This window comes from Pocillopora verrucosa, chromosome 3, assembly GCF_036669915.1.
Source record: "Pocillopora verrucosa isolate sample1 chromosome 3, ASM3666991v2, whole genome shotgun sequence".
Taxonomy (NCBI): domain Eukaryota; kingdom Metazoa; phylum Cnidaria; class Anthozoa; order Scleractinia; family Pocilloporidae; genus Pocillopora; species Pocillopora verrucosa.
In genome coordinates, this window is record NC_089314.1 from 25,069,110 (window position 1) to 25,093,288 (window position 24,179).

The 24,179-nt window shown below is 37.6% G+C and overlaps 3 protein-coding genes across 5 annotated transcripts in view; 2 read left to right on the plus strand and 1 right to left on the minus strand.

Annotated features, from left to right (window-relative positions):
• LOC131787894 (dynein axonemal heavy chain 5) overlaps nucleotides 1-4,825 on the plus strand; it is a 61,545-nt gene extending 56,720 nt beyond the window's left edge. The window contains 7 exon segments of the mRNA XM_059104968.2: nucleotides 284-502; nucleotides 1,190-1,350; nucleotides 1,545-1,701; nucleotides 2,264-2,416; nucleotides 2,956-3,015; nucleotides 3,188-3,340; nucleotides 3,805-4,825. Of these exon segments, the coding sequence (XP_058960951.2) occupies nucleotides 284-502; nucleotides 1,190-1,350; nucleotides 1,545-1,701; nucleotides 2,264-2,416; nucleotides 2,956-3,015; nucleotides 3,188-3,340; nucleotides 3,805-4,191 (1,290 nt within the window). The 3' untranslated portion in view covers nucleotides 4,192-4,825.
• LOC131787911 (uncharacterized) lies at nucleotides 4,389-14,305 on the minus strand. Of its 3 annotated transcripts, none has more exons than XM_059104986.2 (13): nucleotides 13,986-14,305; nucleotides 13,735-13,836; nucleotides 13,283-13,456; nucleotides 12,437-12,700; nucleotides 11,307-11,576; nucleotides 10,792-10,818; nucleotides 10,058-10,108; nucleotides 9,635-9,670; nucleotides 8,523-8,549; nucleotides 7,636-7,686; nucleotides 7,268-7,309; nucleotides 5,427-5,583; nucleotides 4,389-4,963 (listed from the first exon to the last, which is right to left on the minus strand). In XM_059104986.2, exons 1-13 carry the CDS (start codon nucleotides 14,287-14,289, stop codon nucleotides 4,882-4,884), a joined length of 1,587 nt encoding a protein of 528 aa, XP_058960969.2. In that variant the 5' UTR covers nucleotides 14,290-14,305; the 3' UTR covers nucleotides 4,389-4,881. The 3 variants fall into 3 exon arrangements, with proteins under 3 accessions (XP_058960969.2, XP_066019025.1, XP_066019026.1); XM_066162928.1 differs by having other exon boundaries at nucleotides 13,735-13,839; XM_066162929.1 differs by lacking the exons at nucleotides 4,389-4,963; nucleotides 5,427-5,583; nucleotides 7,268-7,309 and having other exon boundaries at nucleotides 7,317-7,686; nucleotides 13,735-13,839.
• A 521-nt stretch (nucleotides 14,306-14,826) lies between these two features.
• On the plus strand, nucleotides 14,827-22,584 carry LOC131787897 (EGF-like repeat and discoidin I-like domain-containing protein 3). The gene is made up of 8 exons (XM_059104971.2): nucleotides 14,827-14,963; nucleotides 15,709-15,733; nucleotides 16,944-17,272; nucleotides 18,877-19,018; nucleotides 19,395-19,549; nucleotides 20,149-20,280; nucleotides 20,867-21,011; nucleotides 22,071-22,584. The coding sequence occupies exons 1-8, from the start codon at nucleotides 14,925-14,927 to the stop codon at nucleotides 22,325-22,327; spliced, it is 1,224 nt and encodes a 407-aa protein (XP_058960954.2). The 5' UTR covers nucleotides 14,827-14,924; the 3' UTR covers nucleotides 22,328-22,584.
• Nucleotides 22,585-24,179: the final 1,595 nt, after the last annotated feature.

Genomic DNA, 24,179 nt, shown 5'->3' on the forward strand with positions numbered 1-24,179 from the left:
AGCCGGGAAGGCGTCACCATGTGAGCTTAACAATGTAGGATACAGTGACGCTTTCTGATTCATATAAAAAATTAGGTTCTCCTAGGGGAGCATTATTGATCCTTTTTTGAACCAGAGAACCACCTTATTTAAAATGTAGCTTATTGTTGAAACTCAAAAAGGATTGCCCAAAAGTTTTGACGAATTCAAAATACGTCGACCTCAAAGCAGTTTTAATTTGTTTCTCTTTGCTTCAAAGTACAGGACTGTTTTCAAAAACGTTCCCCCGCCTTTTTTTCTTCAGGAGCGACGAAAGTATGGGCCATTGGGATGGAATATACCTTACGAGTTTAACCAAGCCGACTTCACAGCCAGTGTGCAGTTTGTTCAAAATCACCTGGACGACATGGACATCAAAAAAGGCGTGTCCTGGAACACAGTGCGGTACATGCTTGGAGAAGTGCAGTACGGAGGAAGAGTTACAGATGACTTCGACAAACGACTGCTAAACACCTTTGCCAAGGTAATTCACATTTTTAATTCACTTTGAGATTGAGTCCAAACGGGATTTGAATCACGGTGTATGACTCTTGCTGAGAAGCAACTGCTAAGCTGTATAGCAAGGTAATTTGATATCATCAACTGAGTTGGTAACGTGAATTGGCCTACGTTAAGAGTTTCAAACCTGACGATGACGGAAACGGAAACGGAAATGGTGGCCAATTTACGTTATCAACTGAGTTGATAATACTAAATTATCCTGTTATGCTCTCCCACCGACTCAGCACCACAGTTTCGTTAGAAACTAACCCCCTTTGTGCTGAGCTTTTTAACCAGTTTTATTCTTGACAGAATTATACCTGAATTATCAAAGTTAAAATGTTAATGATGTTAAAAATAACAGTAAGAATAATAATGATGGTGAGATGATGTTAAAAATTAGTTACACGGAAAATGATAATTGTAATGATAATACTGATTCGAGATAATCACAAATTCAAAGGTCATGAGACCTAAAAAACCCAATCGTAATTAGTTTGACTGCATTCAACAGGAAAGAACACGAGTATCTACCTATTCACATACAAATATTTCCTTATTACTAAATACACAAACGGCTGAAAGGCGGGCAGAAAAAGTTGAATTCTTGTTTTTTGGCGTCCGAGTAACCTAGCTTTAAACCGCTATTCCCATGCTAATTCCTCTTCAGGTTTGGTTTAGCGAGTCGATGTTTCAGCAAAGCTTCAACTTCTATAAAGGTTACACCATACCAAAGTGCACGTCAGTACCGCAGTACATGGACTACATTGACACTCTTCCCCTTGTGGACTCCCCTGAGGTGTTTGGTCTTCATCCTAACGCAGACATCACGTGAGTCATATCTATAACAACTAATACTTTTCCACTATCATTGATACAGTCTATTTCCTGTACATTTAAGAACGTTATTTTTCGAGATCGCAAGTGGTATATAGGAATAAATTGCGGACAACTATGTTTTTGTCATGAAGTGTTTGTTGAAGCCGGACACCCTCAGAAATCGACCTCTTTTTGTTGTGTTCTAGTTACCAGAGTAACCTGGCCAAATCTTGCCTGGACACTATTCTCAGCATTCAACCAAAAGACAGCTCTGGTGGCGGTGGAGAGACCCGCGAGGCTGTTGTCCAACGGTTGGCTGATGACATGCTTGATAAGCTACCTGAAAACTACATTGCACATGAGGTGAGCTGAATGACTGCCTTTCTATAAATATTGATCGAATGCGCTTTTTGTTTGCTACATGTTTGCGGGATTTTATTAACAGAAAGATGCCGAAGTGGTGAGACAAAATCCAACTCCTTGCTACCCCTTTTTTGTCAAGCAAATATGTTAACAGGAATTGAATGCATTTTCCAATTACCATCTTTCTTGTTTAATAACTCAATTTGCAGTTTACGACTTGCAAAAGGCTTGTTCATGTTTAACTCGCTTTTTGACTTCATCGATCCTGATGTCATTCAAAGGTCTCCTTTTGCTATTTTCAGTTTGTGCACGTACGTCCCGGAAAACATGTTTCTATCAATGAAAATCTTGACTATAGATTGTAGTACAGAGTATTTAATCTTTCCAATAACTTTCACAACTTGAACTCGACACAAGAATTGCCAACTGCGATGTTTGTTGGGTTTCAGAAATATGAATATGTTCTCATTTTAGTAGTATATGACAATTGATTATCAGAATTTACATGGGAGGTTTCTACACTTGTCTTTGAAAAGTAGTTACAGGTATCGTTCTATTCTAGGTCAAGTCTAGACTACAGAAAATGGGAGCTCTTTCTCCGATGAATATTTTCTTGAGGCAAGAAATTGACCGAATGCAAAGGGTGATAACCGCTGTACGGCAGACACTGACGGATCTCAAACTTGCCATCGATGGCACTATTATTATGAGCGAGGTAGGTTTTATACATTCTTACTCGGGTGATTAGTTTGAAATGCTGGATCCCTTATTTCAGTCTATTAACAATAACAATTTTACGGGAGATGAACATGCAGGTTTGCGATAGTATTTTGTAAATCCTGAAGAGTGATGGAAGTGATTCACTGATACATAAACGCATCCACTGCCTGAACAATGAAAGAGAAATTCAAATGCTGTGCATCATGAAGAATTGCCCGTTCATTCTACGTTTAGAAACTGTGTTCATGTGCTGTTGGTTAACGAATTATGTTCAAGTCTCCAACCTCTTTAGGGTGGCGTTTTTTGCATATCAATGAAAACATTATTGTCAGCAGATGAGATTGGAGAATTCTTCGATTTTTTTCCTAATGGTACTTAGAAATTGTTTTCTTCTTAAGGAAAAATACAAACGCAACAACTGTATCCTTTCGTTGTCATTACTTGCCTTGTTTGTTTAGATTCCAACCCCGAGTGTGTGTGAGTTATTCACAAACCATATCAATTTCATTTTGTGTATTCGTTCCTCCCTTTTAGACTCTTAGAGATTCACTTGACTGTATGTACGATGCCCGAATTCCTACTCACTGGAAAAAGGTATGAGAAACGAGGGAAACATTTTTAATGTACGTAGTGGGCGAATAAGTTTTGAATACTATTATTCCAGCAATTTTTGCGCAAATCCAGCCCGACTCGTGTTCAAAGGCCCGGGCACCAAGCACACAACTCCAAAAAATTTGTTGCCTGTTTCACCTTTTTGTCACTCCAGATATCATGGGAATCGTCCACGCTCGGATTTTGGTACACAGATCTGTTGGAAAGAAATCACCAGTTTAGAGGGTGGTGTTTTGAAGGAAGACCCAATGTATTTTGGATGACAGGATTCTTTAACCCGCAAGGATTCCTTACCGCCATGAGACAGGTAAAAATTTTAGGACGCCATTACCAGTCCAGCGTAGATTTCATTCAGACGTAACAACCTCACAGTCTCTACTCGTCCCTTCCCTTTTGGGTAAAAGGAAAGGGTTGTCCATGAGCCCAACAGGCTCATTCTTTCAAAGAACAAGTAAACAAATAAGCTAAAGCAAATTTAACAAAAAACAACAAACATATTGAAAGAAAAAAAGAGAAAAACAAACAAAAACACTTATTTATGTATTTATTTATTTATTTGATTCGTTGTCTTCAGCTATGGATGTTATGTTGCGCCCGCAATCCTAGCGTACCAAAACACGAACGGCCTATCGTAGCTTATCCGTCAAATTCACGATCAAGACCCCATACAAATTTCGATTTTCTTAGCTGAGCTTGCAAAAGGAAAATTCAAACACTACATCTGAATCAATCTATGAACATTTCTCAGATACCAATGTGGTCATTTTGCAGGAAGTGACACGAGCGCACAAGGGATGGGCCTTGGACTGTGTGGTTCTCCACAATGACGTCACACGGTTCTTTAAAGATGACATCACTCAGCCGCCAGCAGAAGGGGTGTATGTTCACGGGCTTTATCTTGATGGTGCTGGGTGGGACCGGAGAGGCTGCAAACTGGTAGAACCCACTCAGAAGGTCCTATTTACGTCTATGCCAGTCATTCACATCTATGCCATCAATACAACAGCCGGACGCGATGCCCGGATGTACCAGTGTCCGATATACAAGAAACCCAAAAGAACGGACTTGACATATATTGCAAGCGTGGACTTAAAGACCAATCAGAATCCAGATCACTGGATTTTACGCGGTGTGGCTTTATTGTGCGACATCAAGTAAAAGTTGGTTTATCTCTGAACCCGTTTCAACAATTCCATGTGGTCGACAATGACTCATGTGCGAAAAGTACGATAGATATAGATACTTTCTTCCGATATAATTGACTGTGTGACGTTACACTGTGTGAAGTGTTACTCAACGCGACAATTTCTTTCAGAGCACTTCTGTATTATATTCAAAGAGTTTCAGAGAGTATATTGTTCTTCAAATTTTATTTATTATCTTATGCACAAAGATTCAATGTTACAACATGTTTTAATCTACAGCAAATTTCTAGAATCACATCCTTCTGTTCACCTACGGTTGAACTAATTATTCCTCGTCTACCAAATGGCAAATACTATTTTGTATCAAATGTCGCGATCGATAGCTTAGCCTCCAAAAATCTGAGTAATTTATTTGTGAAGAGAGAATCTTATAGCATAAACGTGATTTCTTCAGTTACGTTTCACACCTGTTTGACAAAAATATTCGCCCTCCACTGGTGTTTGTGAACCCCAGTGAAATAACTTGTCAACGTTTCATTCCGACGAAACACTAATCTCTGTGACAACGAAAACTGCTTAAATAAGGTGATGTATATCGTTTAAAATTAAGATCACTTGGAAATTAAACGCCAACACTTCTACAGAAAGAGTGTCAGAGCAGTTCATGTTTTTGAAATAGGTTGACACCGACCCAGTACCTCCTCTACTCTTGGACAGCTGGTGGAATCAGAGTTGACAACGGTTTACACTCATCTTTAGGGAACTCGAGTATTTCTTCTCCCTCCCTAGAGTAACAATAAAATGCATTAACATTGATGCAACCTGGATTGTTCGCTGTGAATCTAAGAGGAACGCCTGACCAGATTTCTCCTCGACAACAACTGTTGGGATCAATCATTTTCAAAATGCCTTGTAAAGTAATTCTAGATATCTTTCGAGTAGGTGGGAAGCGAGGTCATTTCAAAAAGAAAGGTTTTTCCCACAAAGGGCTCTCTCACTACCCCAGTTCTTACGCCAGGTAATTGAGAAAAAAATTTTAAAAATGGTAAATCTGAATAAATCTGTGATAATGTCAACAACGGAAGACATGTTTGAATACATCTTAGAAGTATGCAGAAAGAGAAAAAAGAAGTTGGTGATGATGAAAATGGTGGATTACCAGCACGCACATTATGATGGTTCACTAGAATCCTTTCATCAACTAAGCTACCATCTGAAATACTGAGACGTGCAAAAATTGAGAAATACCTGGCCACAAGCCTGAGAACCAGCTCAACCTTCTTTGAAGGATCCACTTCCATCGGTTCAGCCGAGATGAACCGTTGTGTGCTGTGACCTTGTAATGTTGTAGCACCTGCTCTCCATGCTGGATCCCGTTCAACGACATTGACACGACTGGATTGAGCTAAGAAATCAGTTTAAACGGCAGTCATTAAATTGTTCCCTGGCACATCCCTTAGGTAATATATACACCTTATACGATGGTTTAACATTTATCAGGTTATGATCCATCAAATGTTTTTGTTAGCGTGTAATTGATCTTAATGCATCACGTGACCGTGTGTTTCCCTGCTAAAACAAGGGGATGTCCGAGAATATCCCTTAAGAGAAATTTCTCAATTTTTAAACCTTAATTGAAGAGAGAGCGTTTTTAGGTTGTTGTAGAGGAACGGAAATATTTGTTTTTTCAAAAAGTCTTACCAGAGAACACTTAAAAGAAAACATCCCACGCAAAAAAAAAGTAAGCTGTTCGTAAACTTTTGTCAAAAGCGTTGCAAAGTGTTTGAAGTATAATAAACACAATAGCCTCATTTTGCGCGAAAATATACTCATCTACTTATCCCAAGACATTATTTGTTCCTAAAAGCTCACAGTTTTTCTCGAGCTTCGCTCTCGAAAAACTGTTCGCATCTTGGAACAGATAATGTCCGCGAATATCCGTGCATATTTTCGCGCCAAGTGGAGGATATTGTTTATGTACGCACGGATATTTTGCGAGCTGCGCGGTATTTTGCGATGTGCAAAATGTCCACTCGTATTTTATGTTAAATCATCAAATAAGGGATTTATTATTCCACTAATATTTCTTTTTCTAGTCTTTTGGCTTATGGTTTAGAAACTTCGTACGGTCTAATATGAGCATCGTACCGAGCGCATAAGGCGTGCGTAAACACACACACAAAAAAAAACAATTAAATGTTCTTGAAAACCGAAAAAAAAATTGTGGGCTTCGAACTTTATTGCTACAAAAGAACATTTCTAAAAAATGGACGGTTCTGCCCGTAGAAAAATTACACTCCGCCTCTCCCAAACGAATTGTAGATCGATCAAGTAGCATCACAATTTCATAGCCGAAAACTTTTTAGACATAGGATGTAGCTTTTGAATCAAGACACAATAGCCGACATCTTGCCGAGTGAAATATTAAAAAACCCGAGGCGAAGTTACAGCATAAAAGCATTTTAAATTATGATATTTATTAATTCCCCCCCAAAAAAAAGATAAAGGAAAATCTATTTGAGTTTGTGCCTGGTTTCATATTTACTTTGGGCGACAAAACGAGGGGTAGTTTCCCTTATTTGATAATCCACAATGTATGATATAAGTACCTTTTGTTTTTTCATGAAAAAGAAGGTGACAGAATAAACTAGAGGGCCAAAAGAAAAGCTTTTAAATAGCTGGAGTCAAAATTTCCAAGTTTTTTTTCTATCATCTTCGCACCATAATAAAATGACGTTGTTCCTTCGACGTAAAACATACCTGCATTATCCATCACTTTTTTGACGACAAAATAGAGGGTATACATATTAAATATATGTTTTCAAATCGCAACGTTTTTGAAAACAGGGATATATATATAAATATTTATACATATATGGTTTCAATCAAATAGTGTGTTATTCCAAAACAAAATAATTCTTCTGAGCCTTTTGGTCACCGTTGTACAACTGTGCAAGTACCTGGCTGCGATTTTTGGTTATTCCTCACTATTCTCTTAATTTTAAGTACACAGAAATGGTCTGATTAGCTCTTATAACTTTTGCAAGCCAATTTTCAGGCCGCGAAAAGTTTTGTTAAATCTAACTTACCGTAAGGAGTTGATTGCCGGGGTGGTGGGGCTTGGGGAGCATCTGGTGATTCAGAAAAAAAAAAAAAGGAGAAATCGTATCTTAGATGCAAAACTCATGGAAAAAAAATGTTCCCAAAGTTTTCTAAAAATAAACTCATTTTACAATAGAGGGGTTGAGGTGAGAGTATCTTTATTTACAGAGGTATGGTGTTTACAACAACACTCTTCAAGTTAAAAAGCAGAAACAAGACAGTTTGTTATATTAAGTCCCTTGATGTTTTAGGTTTGTTAAAAAGAAGCCTTACTGACTCGTGGACGTCGCCGAGACAGATACCACTTACCAGAGGGGAACTTGTTATTCAACTACATTTGTGAAATACTACTCACCAGAGGGAGCTTCAGAATTAGAATTTGAAGGCAGAAGATTTTGGAACCAACCTGAAGAAAGAGGCGAGTAACAGGGTACAAAAAAAAATAATGTGGCGATCAGCAACCGTCTGTTTGAAAGGCGACTACCACAATTCAAGAATTAAAAATTATTCGCTCCTTGTTGTAAACCAAAACTGAAAGCAAGAAAACAAATGCTTAAAAAAATTATCTGGACCCTAGTTTAGGTTAATCTTGTTTTCAACAACCTAGCCTGGGCGATTTTCCTCTGTAGTCCAATTTTTTTATTCTGAACGTTTTTGAAATCATATCATTCACGAGCTCTTCATTTACCTTTGAGACAATTTTAGGCTAATTCTGGCTCAATTCTGGTTCCAGAGGACACTTTTTGTGTCTAAGCTTACTCGCTTCACAATGAAAGAAGAAAGTGTAACAACAACACAAAATCCTGTGAAAGGTCTTTGCCATGAGAAACTTTTTTTTAGGGGATGTTTAACCCTGACGGGCCTTTCAACTGGCGTAAGGTCTATTGGACATACAAACGGTTGAGAATTTAACATATACATGTACATTAAAAAGGGATCCGTAAAATTATCATAAGCGACATAAAACACAGGCGACCCAAGCTCATTTTAACAGGTTTCGATTTCTTCATTCACTTATGGCAGCATGTTAAAACGATGCGTTTGGCGAAACGGGCCTATCACAAGCTTTCTTCGTGTTCTACCAACATTAGGCGTGGGTTCAACACGCTATAATCCCTGCAAAAAAACATGCTCTATTGCTTGAATAAACCACAACGACAGGACGACGACCACACTCTTCAACTTTTCCAAAACTTGCTTCGGCGTAATATAGAAATTGCAGCGATGAGAGAAACTACTTACCAGAGACTTTACTAAGAATCGATCCACCTGTGAAACGTTGCGAAACGTTTTCAGTAATTTATAACAAGACAGAGGAACAAACCAAAGATAGAATATTTAGTAACATAAATATAAATGATGAAGACAACGATGACAATTGTGTTATTAACTACCGCGTTAATGAGAATTAAATGATATTTATCATGATTTTATTTAAAAACTTGAAGCAAACTTCTACGCTTTTTGTAAAGTATATTGATCCATTATCTTTTTGACTCGTTCAATCGCATAAAGGCATCAATAACATGCATGGAAAATTATCGGAATTGAGACAACAAACAAACCAAACCGGCTTAATGAAAAGTGCTATATAGATCCAATCAAGTGAAGGGCAGCATCATCCCGAAGGTTAATAGAAAAATTGTAGAATTATTATTTATGATAATCATTTAGCAGTGGCCAATCCATGAGGTGGTTCTTCCTCCGGGACGAATTGGAATTTGGACTTTTGGTTTTTTGCGAGGGGGAGAAACCCGGAGGACCCGGAGAAAAACCATCGCAGCAAGGATGAGAATCAACAAAAAACTTAACCCACATGTGACGCCAGGCAGGCCCGGGAATCGAACCCAGGCTACAGTGGTGGTAGGCCAGTCGTTCTCCTATTTTCTGTAGCTTCTGCTTGACATGGATTTGGTCTTTAAAAGGTTTTAGTGTAAGTTTGTTCGTTTATGGTCTCATTGCTGTTCTGTGGAGTTGCATTCAACTCGCTCTTCATGTGATGTGGCTTATTGCGAAAAAGTGGATAACTGCATCATCCTCGTAAAATTATACTCTTTAGGGTTCAATAACTGCAAGTGGCCAAGATACACGGAGAACAATGACAGTCCCAAACTAGATCCTTAAGGAACAACGAAAGCAACTCCTACATTTTGCTATTATCTCCGCTACATGCTTTAATCATTGAACCATGTTTTGGCCTCATCATCATCATTATTTTTCACCAGGTTCGTTTGATTTAACAACAATAATAACGGTTATAATTATCAAAATGGAGTGATGTTTAAGGTCAAATATCTAGCCACTGCAGCCAAGCTCTATTAAAACTTGATTCTGCAAGAAAAACAAATACTTACTCCGTTTAGCTGATATATGACTTTCCGCCATGCCCACTAAAAGTTAAAAATAAAAAAATTAAAGGTGAATATTTCCCAGACAATTTTAACAGATTATCAAGGGATTGTTAAACTATCTCTAAGGCTACTTATTTTGTGTCCTGCTACAATGTTGCTAAAAGTAATGATGCACACCCCACTCTACTGTGGCTGCAACTTGCTGCAATTTATCCTTCTGCACTTCGCTATCTTCCCCCATACATGCTTTAAACATTGTTCCACGAGTTTGGCTCTAACATCTTCATCACTTTTGTTGACCAGTTTATTTGGTTTGACATTAATGAAGACGATAATTACAAACAGGAAATGATATGAAAGGTAAAATATGTAGCATGGAAGCCAAACTCTTTGAAACATAATAAAAAGGAATAAAAAAGTCAATACCTTTACACATTGCAGAATCTATATTCGACCTTATACGATCCAGTTCTAAACCTGAAATTTAAAAAAAAAAATTGAAAAAGTCAATGATAAGTATTTCTTAATACTTTAAATAGAATCTTCTAGGAAATTTTAATTGGTCTCCATAAGAATGGTCGTATGCTGTCATGTGCTAAACCAGTTATACCTTGTTATGGAGACTTTTCCTTCACTTATTAGCTGAAACACTCCTTGATATTTGTAATCCTAACTTTTGAAATGATTTTGGTGCTCAGCATGTCAACGTCAACATGACCTTGAGTTTTTTTTTCTTTTATACACATGATCAAACGAGGAAATTTCGATTTTAAATTTGCAAAATCCCTAAAGTAAATTTTTTCATGTCCAATAATGTAATGAGTCAAATAAAATCTTAGGCTAAAAAACAGCCATTTACTTTTCACTGGAAAGAAAAACATTATATTCACCAATAAAACATTGGAGATTATTGTTTTCTTTTCTTGTGATACTTAAGAACTTATAACTGAGTTTTGTTGTACTGTATAAATTCTGTAACCCAGTAGGATTTTTTTCTTCTCCACCTGGCTATTATCTCAGCCACAAACAACAAGGAATGAGCCACATTTTTGGCTTTCTCTTTAACATATCCACTTACCACTTCCATCTGCGTAAAAATGACAACAACAGTAAACAAGAATTTCGAAGTCATATATAGGGTAAAAGATAAAAATACCTACCTCGCCTTTCAATTTCTTGTTTTATCCCTAACATTGTGAAGCAAAATTAGTCAATGGTAAATAATTTCTTAAAACTCTTAGCGGACTTTGCTAAAGGGATTGTTAAGTACTTCATAGGTGTTCTGTGAACTGCCATTAAACAGTCTTAACTCATATTGTACTCTGAAATAAATATGGCCCAATTCTGTCATATAAAGTTCACAACACAATGATCTAAATTTAACCACAGCAAAGTGGCCCAAGAAAAATAAACAAAAATCATTGCTGAGCTGAGCTTTGGAATTTAGAGTAAAAAGTGAGGAGGAGGAGGAGGAGGAGGAGGAGGAGGAGGAGGAGGAGGAGGAGGAGTAAGTGGTAGTAAGAAAAGGAGTGTGGAAAAAGTTTAAAGTTTAGATAGGCAGGTGGGAGGGAGGTATGAGGAGCGATACATAATTAACTCTCCACTCTCAAGTTAAGTGGGGCATAGATATTTTCTGGAGTTATGAAATAAAAAATATTTCATTAATCTTATATACTTCTTTCCATTGCATTCTCTGTTTCATCGGGTGGATGGAAAGATATACCTTGTGTGAATGCTATGACAACTTCAGGTGTAAACACACACTTAAGAACACCATTTTCAGGCTGCCCAGACACAATTCCTGCCTCTTTTGGTGCAGTTTTCACTCGATAGAAGGTGAACTTCTTTGCCTCATATGCTGATCTTTCTATTGACATCTCTTCTCCACGCCTGAGAGCCCATCCTCCTACATCATAACCATCAATTGATATATCCACATGACAACCTGAAATGGACCAAAGAAACAAGAGTGTCAAACAATGGCCATAATACTGAAGTTTGGGGTTTAGTAATAAATTTTTATAATATGATTCAAGACATCACTGTTTACATACAGAGTTGTGAGACAACAAAATAGCATTTCTCAATTACTATTTTCACTCAAATGAAAATTGCATGCATATAATAAATGACAAATTGAACAAAAATTGTATTTTTAATTTAATTTTAGTAATTACTGAGAGTTCATTTAATAATTTTAACACACATATTAAATAACAAATAGAAAATGCATAAAAATGTTAAGGTTGGAGAGCATGAGTGAACTCTTGCTTCTATCCAGACTTTTCAAATGCATGCAGCTCTTGATACATATGTAACTTAGCATATGTGAATTGTGTTGCAAGAAAGACTATATGGTCAATTTTCTACACTATAGTTTAGAAGAATTTGGAAACCTCCCCCTTCAGTCCTTTTTCCAGAACCCTTGGCTACAAGATCTTCCTTCGTTATTGTACATATTGTAATTGAACATATTAAGCCACTGAAACAGTTGCAGCTAAACATATGACAGGAGTTTTGCTTCTCATATTTAACTGTGCAGATCATTTCATACATGCATGTCAGTGAGGCTCTGAAAAAAGGCTAACACTTAAAATATCAGCTTGAAAAACTCTCCATGATAGCCAATTTACTTCATCAACCCAGTTGATAAAAACAAATTATCAATACTAGAGAGGTTTACCAAGTTAGGCCATCAGGATTGCTGATCCCATTAATATTTGGGTCAGTATTTGAATTATGAACTACAGATACATTGTATATGCAGTTCACAAACAGAATATATTTGACATGTTTGTCTCTTACCATAGGTATGTGAGTTTTTTACATGTATTTTATACTGTGTCCCACTTTTCATTTCCACAAACTCTCCATCTGGAGTTTTGAAGTGTTTTCCTCCTATTATTTCCACAGAATAGCCCTCGTAAAGAAGAAAGTTCACATATCGCACCGATGGTGTTCCATGGGCTGGGTCATGTTGGACTCTACCAGATGAAGCAGCCTGAGTGGGTCCTCGTGATTGTTGCCCCACAGCTGCAGGTGAGGGTGCAGGAGATGAAGTGTAGGAGCCTGGGATTTAAAAAGAAGAAGAGCAAGGTCCTGTTTAGCATACACATGTTCAACTTTAGATACCTTAATATCCAAAAGTTTTCAAATAAAATAATACACTCTATGTAACCTTTTTCAATCATAAAAAAATATTTCAAAAAAACCTAATAAGATCTTGCTAATGACCGATATAAACCTTTAATAGTCAACAAAAAAATAACAAGGATTGCCACAAGAAAAACTGTTGGATTATAAAATATCTCCCTCCAGCATAACAATTCAGTTTTTTTAAACTTCTCAGCTAATCAGGCTGACCCTAACACCACCTCTAATCTCTTAAGTTAGCTGTTAATTGTAAATCTTGCTGTTTTCATCTAACTAAATTTCAAATTAAGTATTTGAGTTTTTTACTTTAAACATTCCTTATAATGGACAATTTCTTAAACACAGTTGTATATCAAAGAATCCATCACAGAGTAATTAGCAATAGCAGACAGCAACATTAGTGTATATATTAAGAGTAAAGAGTGGTTCAATGGGTATCCTTAATTTTTATGAACTAAAAGCTGGCAGTTAACTTTTTGTTTGATTTACAAGTCTCACCATCATTTATAGCCATAGATAAATTATCACTGCTGGCCACAGGGCAATGCTTTGTAGGAGTAGCTTCTCCTGCACCCCTGGGTCTGGTGACTGTGGGGGTACTTCCCAGATTCCCATCAAACGGTAACACTGATTGATGAGGTAGCTGTGCTGATTTCAAGTGTACAGCATGAGCTGATTGATTCAAGCAAAAAAAAAATGTTCAGTCTTCTACAGGGCTGATATTGAATAAAATCTAGCTTGCTCTGGGGAACTTAATGGAAATATTTTAAGTTTCCAAGTTAACAAGAAAGTGGAGATTTTCTTGTGCAGCAAAGACATCTACCTATCCTTAAGGACCTCACTGACATAAAAATGCTTTTCCAAAGAGATCTATGCAAACCACATATTTGGAAAAAGGTTAGTTATAAGGTATTCCTTTTACAATCAGTAATTCCTCTTAATCATAATACCTTTCTCTGCACCAGGGTTTATTGTGTCAGTAGGATCTCTCTCTGTTGTGTCAGCATTGCCTTGATCCCCAATTCCATCAGTCACTATGTCATCTTGCCCACCTGCTTGGTGAACAGAGCAACGCTTACTTTAAACTGATCACTATTTTGTCTCAAACAAAATAGGAAACTAAATTAGCATTCTCAAATGCTCAGAGGGTATTCTATATTATTCTCCCTTATCAAAACGCGACATATGCAGTTAGAATTACCATCAGCCTCAACACTGTCTGGTTTACTTGAGAAAACCTGAATTCTTTGCGCAAGATCCGCTCTGCCAATTGTATCAAACCCATCTTGCAGCAGGTTCAGGTTCTGTGGACTAATATGAACATCCTGTTCGAGTGCTTCAAATAACTTCAGTCCACTTTCCATATTTTCAGTCAGTCTCCTAGGAAGAATATCCCCTACAGCATAAATTAACCTCTCCAGATCTCTTCTAGTCAGTTCCATAGACAGATCTATAAGCAGTTTTCTGTAAGGACTTATGCGACTCTCCTCTCGAGCGGATGCCATGATCCCAAATGGCGGAAGTGCGGGTGGAAGCGAATTTTTAAATTTCGTTCCCAGGGTCCTCTCTTATTATTCAGCATGATCAGCATGATATGAGAGATAGTTTTTAATCGTCTTCAGCTGGGTTTCTTTCCGTCCCAAGGCTCTGAACTCTTTTTAATTCCGACTTTCGGTTATATTAAGGTGACTCAAATTTGTAAGATCTCTCGTCTTTTTTTCACAGAGTTTGCTATCTACTGGTTTAGAGGCGCCAATCAATTACGAAAGGCAAATCAGATCTACAAGGTTAAAACAATTAGCTCTGGAAATGACTGGGTATCACCTGCCCAGACCATAAACAGGTGATTGCAAGATATACGTTCAATTATTTATCGATCGGCTATCGCCCCAATCACAAACAAAAACCGTGTGACCTTGATAACCTACACACCAGGTGAAAATAACAACTCCGGGGAGTCCGTGTGTATGACGAATTTGATTAGTCTCTTTTGCACAAAGATCGTTGTGGCTCTTCTGTTTTACAAAGATTTGCAGTAATTTAGCATTCAAGTCTTATTTCGCAATTTTCGAGTGGTTATATCAATTTCTTGCGATTTTTATTCTCTGGAATGCTTCGCAAACAATAGTGGTTTCGGAAGATGAAAGTGCCTTATTCGTGGTTCGTTCTCCTATTTCTGGTAGGATTATTATCTGTTCTTGAATGATATTGAGGTATTTTTCATTTTAAGTGAAACATTTTTCATATATTTCCTCACTTATGACTAGTAAGGTGAAAACTTTACCGTTACTAAAATGCCGCTAAAAGATGACCATCATCAAACAACATCCTGAAAATTTCGATCGTGTCTCTATACATCTTTAAGAACTAAAATAATTCAAATAAATTAGGAGAGCTCTATCGACAAGTTAATTTTGTAAGACACTGTTTCTCTCCATCGATCGGGTACTCGGGTTGCTAATTAGCTTAATTACTTTCTTCGACCAAATTCTACCATTACTTAAATAATGATTATTTTTAAGCGAGACCGTATTGAAGAAGTTTTAAAAAAAAGATCGAGATTTAATTCGCCAGGCTTCAAACAACCATGAACTTAATGTAGGCATAGCTAAGGTATTTGCCTTGAGACTTTGGATTGTTGTATGAATTATGTTAAGATACGCATACGTTCTAAGTGTGTACATATTTGTTAACAAAAGCATCATTTATGTCTTTACAAATACGATGTAATATCAAGATCAAAGAGAAAAAATTTAAGACATACGATAATTTAAGAGCTATAACTAGTTTCAGGCCTCACGAAATGATTATTGAGGATTCTCTGTCTCTAAATACTTTGTTTAAAGTACATTATTCATCCTTCTCTGCAAAAGAAACATCTTGTAAAGTATCGTTACAAGAGATATACTTTAATTGCTTTTCAGGTTGTGAGATCAAACGGAGAACAAGGTAAGTCTGATAATGAAAGGTATGTACCAGCGGCAGTTACCATCATTTTGGCTGAATCCCTTTTATCGTCAAGCTGTGACTGAAAATTGAACGGCTGCATCTGTCGTATTAAGTATTGTATTCTGGGTTCAAAATAGAACACTTCCCAGGCTCCTACGGTCATTTTCATCGTTTCAACGACATATCAATCACTAATAGATGACAGCACAGGCGGCCAAGCTCAAGTCTCGAGAAAAAACCAACGATTAATTCATGAAAGCGTCACGCGTTGTGTGACTCGGTGTTAAGTTACGTGAGGAACCGTTGAAAATTTGAACACGTTACAAGGAATAGTACGGGGAACCAAATGTAGTCGATTTATATCAATAAATATTTCGAAATATGAACACACGTAAAATCAATAAAACTTACCAACATTCTTTGTGTCCGTCGAAGTTTCCGACGATTTCTGCCGTTTTAAGCTTGCTTTACCATCACTGTTATTCATGTTAAAAGACGAAGTTCCTTATGGCGTGTTCAAATTTTTAACGCGTGACGCTTTCATGAATTAACTGTTGGCTTTTTCTCGAGACGTGAGCTTGGGCCGCCTGTGATGACAGCGCTTTGCGTTAAAGTATCTCTCCGAATTATCACAAACCCAGACCTGAAAAATATTGAGTTAAGATAACGTGAACAAATACCCATATAGGCATTATTCCAAATAACCCACGGAACGTCAACAAACTCTGAAAGAAACAACAAGGCTACGGGAAAGGAGCCTTATAAGTCCCGACATAAAAGAAACCTTGGTTATGAAAGGGTGAAATTAGCTTTACAGTTTGACCCAAATAAATGTACGAGATTTGATCTCTTAGCTAGTTTCCCTTTTTTTGGGTTAAAATCTCACCTTTTGCTTTCCACCTTAAATTGATTTGATTTTATGATAAGCTTATCGGAAAGCGCCTTTTTCATTAAATTCAAAATTAACACAACGGCTTCTGAATAAAAAAGGAATTATAACTGAGAGGCAATCACGACTAAGAAAAAAGATTGCCTGAAGCGCTTGAAAATGGAGACTGACCAATCATTAAGATGAGAGAGTGGCACGTGTTTCCTGGACAGGTCCCAGAGAGTATGTAGAGTGCAGAAAGATTTTGTTATGCATCTTTTGAGTATTGATGAGGATGGTGTTTACATGTACTTACATGCATATTCCAAAAAAATTATTTAGAATGTAAAGTTGCTCTCGGCATGGAAAACGGCAACATACAGGACGACCAAATAACAGCGTCCTCGCAATGGAACTCAGCCACTCACGGCACCACCCGGGCTAGGTTAAATCTTCTACCAAGCTCAGGAGCGGGAGGTTGGGTGGCTTTACAGCACACAGTTGATGAGTGGCTCCAAGTGGACCTACGCAGTCAATATACGAGTGTTACAGGCCTGGCTACACAGGGGAGGAATGATCACGATCAATGGGTGACAAAATACTACGTGCAGTACAGTTATGATGGAGTTAAGTTTGAGTATTACAAGGAAAATGGCCAATCATTGCGCAAGGTAACAGAAAGTAAAAGGTTGCTCAACCGAATTTGCAGCTGCAATACACGACTGATCCATGCCTACATGAGGTTTCTAGTTATCTCACCACACTCAGTTTCTCATTTATCTAAGTCCTTTTTCATCATTCCTTTGATGCTGTTACAATCAGCCGCTTCAATTTGGCCATGCTTAAATGCAACTGTGATTCATTACAATTTCTGAAACACTTTTGATCAACTACACTACATTTTCCTTGATTTATTCCATATCCTTTCTATATTTCAAATCCATTCTATATCCCTCTTCTAGATTTGGGTGACCTAAAAACAATATTACTTTTCATTTTTTTTATTACTTTTTCTGAAAGTTATCAATAACAACTATACTCCTGGAAAAAAAAACCTTACTATGGCTCCGTATTTTTTGGTTTAACAACTTTCCTAATTTTCTCCAGCAAATAAAATTAAACAGCATAAAAACTGGTCTTAACCCTTTTCCACCTAACATTAGCATTCTTAGTCTCTGTAGAAAATCTCTTTCGTTCTTAAATTTCAAGTAACAATTTTTCTCTTCCTCTTCCCCCTTCGTATTCTTTTTGTACTCTTAGTTTGTTTTCGTGGGGTTTTAGTTATTTTTGAGCTTTCGTTCGCGTAAATTTGTTACTCCTTTCTTTGGAATTTTAGGAAGTTTCGGAGTTTTTATAGCAGCCAAATGTTGTGGTTCATTTAACAAGTTTAAAACATATTTTCTATGGAGTTTAGACTCAAGCCTCTTTTTTCGTAAATTGATTATTCTCTCCACACTGTTCTCTGCATATTTCCAAGGGTACTGACAAGAATTTGTTCGAAAATCAGGAGCTTCTTAAAATGGTGATCATTTCCTTTATCCTCATGACCTACACTTTTGATTCATAGGTGATGCTGTGGACATACATTAGATTCCATATACTCTCAGGGGTTAAAGCGTTAATGAGTACCATTATTCATCTCTTATGTCATTATACCAAATAAGGTCATGAGGACGTGCACAATGTGCCACGGTATAACTCTGTACCACAGGCAAAAATATGAAGCAACAAAATGGCAGCACTGAATGATTGAACGATCCAAACTTTGATATCGTTTTATTTTTTAAAAAACCAACTTTTAAGTGCGACAGATTTATTTTTTGGTAACAAAGAACACTTAAATGGTTTCGTTCGTGTTTTTTTCGTCTTTCACGTACTCCTTTTGCGATCAATACGATGCACAGATGAGGCCGTGGGATGTGTTTTGCAAACTAAAATCGCAACACTAGAAAGTTAAATAATAGTGGAATAATAACTCCCCTATTTGATGCTTTAATTCTTATGTAATACGAGCGGACATTTTGTCCATTGCTTGCAGTAAAGTATTACGCAACTCGCAAATATCCGTGTGTATTGTATGTTAAACCATCGAATAAGGTGTATTAAATGTTTAACTTTTCCTTTCGGTCTAATTTCAGTTTTACTTCTGATTTCTAAAATTTTGTTCAAAGGAATAGTGACATCATGATATCGGATAGAAGAGCGCTACTTTCGTCGAAACTTTTTTCCCAGCTCAGATTAATTCCTAACATTCAACCGCTATTTTGTGCTTTAGGAGTTTTCCGGAAATCAGGACCGTGATACAGTTGTATATCATGAACTTAACCCGCCAATCACAGCACGGTATATCCGTTTCCGGCCTCTAACATGGCAAGGACTTGTGTCAATGAGGGTTGAACTTTATACCTGTCTGCAAGGTACTGCCTGAATTAATTGACATGAACCGAAGCTCTGAAACTTTTTAGCGTGATGCCAGTAAGCTTTATAATGAGTGGTTAATTTTGTTGGTGGTAAAACTCGTGCATTATGCAATCTTTTGCAATAAACAATCAACAATAATTTATTAATGTAGGAGTTAAAATAGGAGGATATTGAATAAATAGCACATATTTGTGTAAAAAGATAAATATATAGATGAATAAATGAGAGAGTCTCCACCAATTTCACCGTTACTGCGATAAACAATTATTTCAGTACTAAATGGCCAAAAATGACGTCATTTCTGACGATGTGCAGACATACTTAGGTTCTACTTTTGACTTAAAACAAAACTTACTTTCTACTTACTTTTAGTGTGCACTGCACCAGCCGTTGGTATGGAAACAGGTGACATTCTAGATTCTCAACTGTCTGCCTCATCGGGAGATCCTTCAAAGGCTCGTTTGAACAGAGTAGGGGCCTGGTGTCGACAATGGCCGGAAACTGCGAACGAGAATGTGTACATCCAGGTATTTAACAAATTTGAATCTGTCTGCCAAGTTAAAGATCAAAATTGACGAAATAATGATGAGGTGAGAAAGAAGTGAACTATTTAATGTCCAAATGAGCTTGCGAGCGACTGCTGGAGGCCGATTCTTTTTTTGTTCAGGTATTTTTTATTTCACCACGTAACTTTTCCTTATCGCTTTCCTTCCTCATAAGTACTGAGCTCCTGAAACTAATCTTTTTTTTCGCGGCTGTCTTTCCATAACGACTTTGAGTTAAGTTGTCTATATTTGTTTGGGTTGAGTTAGGTATTAAACACCAAAGATGTGCAACGAGAATATCAACAAACGCGACTGGGGTTGTTCTAGAAAGACGATCGACTTTGTTTTGAGATTTTCTTTGGAATAGGTTTCGTAAAATAGTCATAGTCATAACAGTCAATCAAACGCAAGTGATATTTCAATTTGAGCCTTTGCGAAACCAACCTTAAGATTGTAAAGGCCTATAGATTCGAAGTGAGAGTGTGGCTTGGACTGAAGCAAAGGAAAATTAATGCAACCCCACATTACTTTTGACAATCCATTGTTCAATCTGATACTTCATGAGGATTTGATAATTGTAGGTAGATTTTGGCCGACCTTACCGTATTTGTGCAGTTGCCACTCAAGGAAATAATGCTGGAAACTATGATTACTTGAAAGAATACAAACTGAGATGGTCTGACGATGGTGTTAGCTGGAGGGAAAGTCCAGAGGTAAAAGAGAATTACAATGGAAACAAGAAATATCACAAAAAAACTGCCAACTCGACTGTATATATGATTATCATGGTATTCAACTAACTATACTACTTCAAGCGCTCTCTTTCCGACCAACCTCTATGCAAACATTAGAAGGAAGAAGAGTTTCTTATCAGATAAATAAGTTTCATACGGATAATGCATACAAACCAGGAATTGACTGAATTGGGGCAAGTTTCTCGTAAGTCCCGGTAGCGTAACGGGTCTTAACCATACTTTTAAATCCCTAACTAAGAAAGAGTAGTGCCGGTCTTTTCTCAAAAATCCGTTACCTCTTTTCTTTGTCGTGTTGATCTATGGAATGAATTGCAAACCAATTAAGTCTCTTTTTTGAATACAAACAAGTGGCAAAAAAAAAAAAAATTAGGTGATAAGGACAAGTGAGAAACAAGACATTCGTAAGACAGTCCTTTGGTTGGACAGTTCTAATTGAAAACATTTTCTTTTCTTTGAGTCGCGGAGGTGACAACAGCCTTGAGACTAGCAACGTTTATTTCCAGTACTGCTTTTTATAAGTACTACTTTTGCATTAAATTTTCAGGTTCTAGAAGGAAATAGCAACGCACATGAAGTAAAGAAGAACATTATTCCGGTTATTTACGCTCGATATTTCCTCCTTATACCGTTAAAGTGGTATCATTGGACATGCACAAGAATGGAAGTTTACGGAGAACCTTGGCCAGAAGGTATATCTCTATATCTTATTTATAAATTTCAATGACGCTCCATAATACCACGTGCACGTGTATGTCTTTTTTTTTTTTCTTATTACAATTATCTTTCGTAGAGTTATATTTGTTCGACCATTCTCGTGACATGTGAAAGTCTCCCTCGGCAGTGCCACAAAGGATTAACTGAGTTAGGAGACCCAATCCCTCCGATTGCCCTTGAATATAAAGAAGCCTTTGGCCATCTGGTCTCCTAAGAATAATGTTACATGAACCGTGCACATTTGCTTGATGTTCTCATGGACCATAGAAAGACTTCTCTGAGCACTGCGATTGAAAAAAACCTTGTGGGGAAGGACTGTATATTTTTACATCCTCCTGGAAATTCCAAAGTCAGGAATATTCCAAATGTAATCATGCAATGAACTCATCTTTTACTTTGGACGCTATGATTGGTTGTTTCCTTTGCTATATATGTGCGTGCAAATGAATGGCTGCAGTAGTTCAAAACCTATGTGCTTTGTCTGGTTCAACATGACAAACAGTCTTGGAAATGATAACAAGATTTCAAAAAATTTAACCCCAGTGACGACTTGTAAAAGAACGTAACAGGTGTTTGCGAGCAAGAAAAACAAAAGGCGTTTTTCCATTGACACAAGCACATTGTTACAGGAACAAAATCACAGTGTGAGGCAAAACAGTTTAGTTAGTTTTTAAGTTGTATGTTCCTGTTCATTGCACTAAACTCGAGTAGACTATTTCATCATGTCTGTTCAGTTTTAGATAACAAACTCTCAAGCGATTCGTGCGCCTGATTGATTACTTGCCACGTTTGACGTCAACTGAGATCTACAACTGGAACAGACAGACGGAACATAGAATCCATCGGTGAATTCGAGAGGATTCGGGATAAAGTTTTTCTGCTTGATCCTCCTCTGGCTTGAAAGACTCATTTTGATCGTGATGTACTTGATTTTATACTCAGTAACACAACCTGTCTGGTGTGGACTCTCCATATCAATGAAAGGTAAAAGCCTAAAATTAAAACTCTCCATTTTTCTTCTATTTTCCATCTAGTCTCGGGAGCGTTGTTTGAGCTACGGTTTGGTCCGGGTAAAGCACTGCCAGGTCATGTGATTTCATCACAGAGTGTCACTGATGTCATACAATGTATCAAGTTGTGCTTGGAAACCAATCAGTGCCAGTCGATTAATTTTAACAACCAGCAAAAGGAATGTGAAGTAAGCGGGTCCAAAAGTGAGATGGCCATTATCCAAGAACGGAACGGCTTTCATTATTACGAGGTCGTTTCTTTCCAAGGCATTTCTATTTGAGAACATGCCAAGGTTTCCACTTTACTTACACTATACTACGATGGTAGCTATGCTGTGAAACCTTAAGCTTAATGGAAGTAGAAACTCTCATAAGCGATTTAGTGGCACAAAACAGAAGCAGTCCATCACAGCAGTAGGTACTCAGTCACCTCGCCACCAGAAAGACTCACCACCAAGGTGTAATCAATCTCGCCTCCAAGGCGTGTTACCTCGACACCACGTAATAAATGCAATTTAAAAAACTCGGGTATTTCCTTTGCAAGTCGAAATATGAAAGTTGACTTACACTCGGGAAGGGCACAATCAAAGCTATAACTCAAAGAAATAACGATAACCTGACCTCTGTCGTGTTTCTGTTCCAAGGGATATAAATACACTTCACTTCACACCTTATTAGACTACTTCTTTGCTAAAAATGCTCAACCCATTATCTCTCGAAATCCAGAAAACCATGGCACGCTTTTTGTGCAAACGCGGAATATTAAAAAGCGATAAAAAAATCATAATTCATTAAAATCGGTTGCCAGTCATTACGAACCCACACTCGTTTCGTACTCAGTCTATTACCAAAGCCTAATATTAAGAAATCGTAAAACTGAATGAGACTTCAAACTTTTGTTTACTATCGCAAAGAACGGCAAACATGCTCCTTCTTCAGTTAACAATCAAAGGAGAAAAGGGCTAAGGGATCTCATTCACAACGTGTACTAATCGACTTTTAGTGGCCTATTTGTGATTTTAGACGCTAAATGCCGATTATTTGGGACACTATTGGCTAATTTGTGACTTTGGCCCAAAGTGTGACACTTGTGGCCGATTTATGATTTTGGACCCTAGTGAACGATTTTTCAATTTGGACCCTAGTGGCCATGTGTAATTTCGGACACTAGTGGCCGATTTGTGATTTTGGACACTAATGGCCGATTTCTAAATTTGGACCCTCGTGGCCGATTTGTGATTTTGGACACCAGTAGCCGATTTTTTATTTTGGTCATAGTGGCCGATTTGAACCCTGAAAGTGGCCGATTTGTGATTTTGGCCACCAGGGGCCGGTTTGCAATTTGGGACACTTGGGGCCGATTTGTTAATTATTCTGGACCCTTGACGCCGTTTAGTGATTTTGGACACTGGTGGCTGATATTTCATTTATTGGACCTTAATGGCTGATTTGTAAGTTTTGACACAAGTGGCTGATTTGTGATTTTGGACTGTAGTTGCCGATTTGTGATTCAGGACACAAGTGGCCCATTTGTGATTTTGGACTCTAGTGGCCTATTATTCAACTTAGACCCTTGTGGGCGATTTCTGATTTTGGTCCCTATAGTGGCCGATTTGTGATTTAAACCCTAGAAGACCCTAAAAGTGGCTGGTTTGTGATTTTAGACCCTAAAATTTCCGATTTGGGATTTTTGATACTAGTGGCCGATCGATTTGTGATTTTAGACCCTAAAATTGCCGATTTGTGATTTTGAACACTAGTAGCCGATTTGTGATTTGGACCCTTGTGGCTGATTTGCAAATTGGGACACTTAGGGCTGATTTGGGATTTTTGACACTAGTGGCCGATTTGTGATTTTGGACTCTAGCTGCCGATTTTTGATTCAGGACACAAGTGGCCCATTTGTGATTTTGGACTTTAGTGGCCTATTATTCAACTTAGACCCTTGTGGGCGATTTCTGATTTTGGTCACTATAGTGGCCGATTTGTTATTTTAGACCCTAGAAGACCCTAAAAGTGGCCGATTTGTGATTTTGGACTCCAGCCGGCGGGACATTAGTGGCCGATTTGTGATTTTAGACACCAGTGGCCGATTTGTGATTCGGACCCTTGTGGCCGATTTGCAAATTGGGA

Coding starts and splice junctions, on each gene's coding strand:
- LOC131787897 (XM_059104971.2), top strand. CDS start 14,925: ATGAAAGTGCCTTATTCGTGGTTCGTTCTCCTATTTCTG. Junction 19,019..19,394: donor ACTTTATACCTGTCTGCAAG/GTACTGCCTGAA, acceptor ACTTACTTTTAG/TGTGCACTGCACCAGCCGTT. Junction 20,281..20,866: donor GCTGGAGGGAAAGTCCAGAG/GTAAAAGAGAAT, acceptor TTAAATTTTCAG/GTTCTAGAAGGAAATAGCAA.
- LOC131787911 (XM_066162928.1), bottom strand. CDS start 14,289: ATGGCATCCGCTCGAGAGGAGAGTCGCATAAGTCCTTACAGAAAACTG. Junction 12,701..13,282: donor ATCTATGGCTATAAATGATG/GTGAGACTTGTA, acceptor TTTAAATCCCAG/GCTCCTACACTTCATCTCCT. Junction 8,550..9,634: donor TCATATATCAGCTAAACGGA/GTAAGTATTTGT, acceptor AACGTTTCACAG/GTGGATCGATTCTTAGTAAA.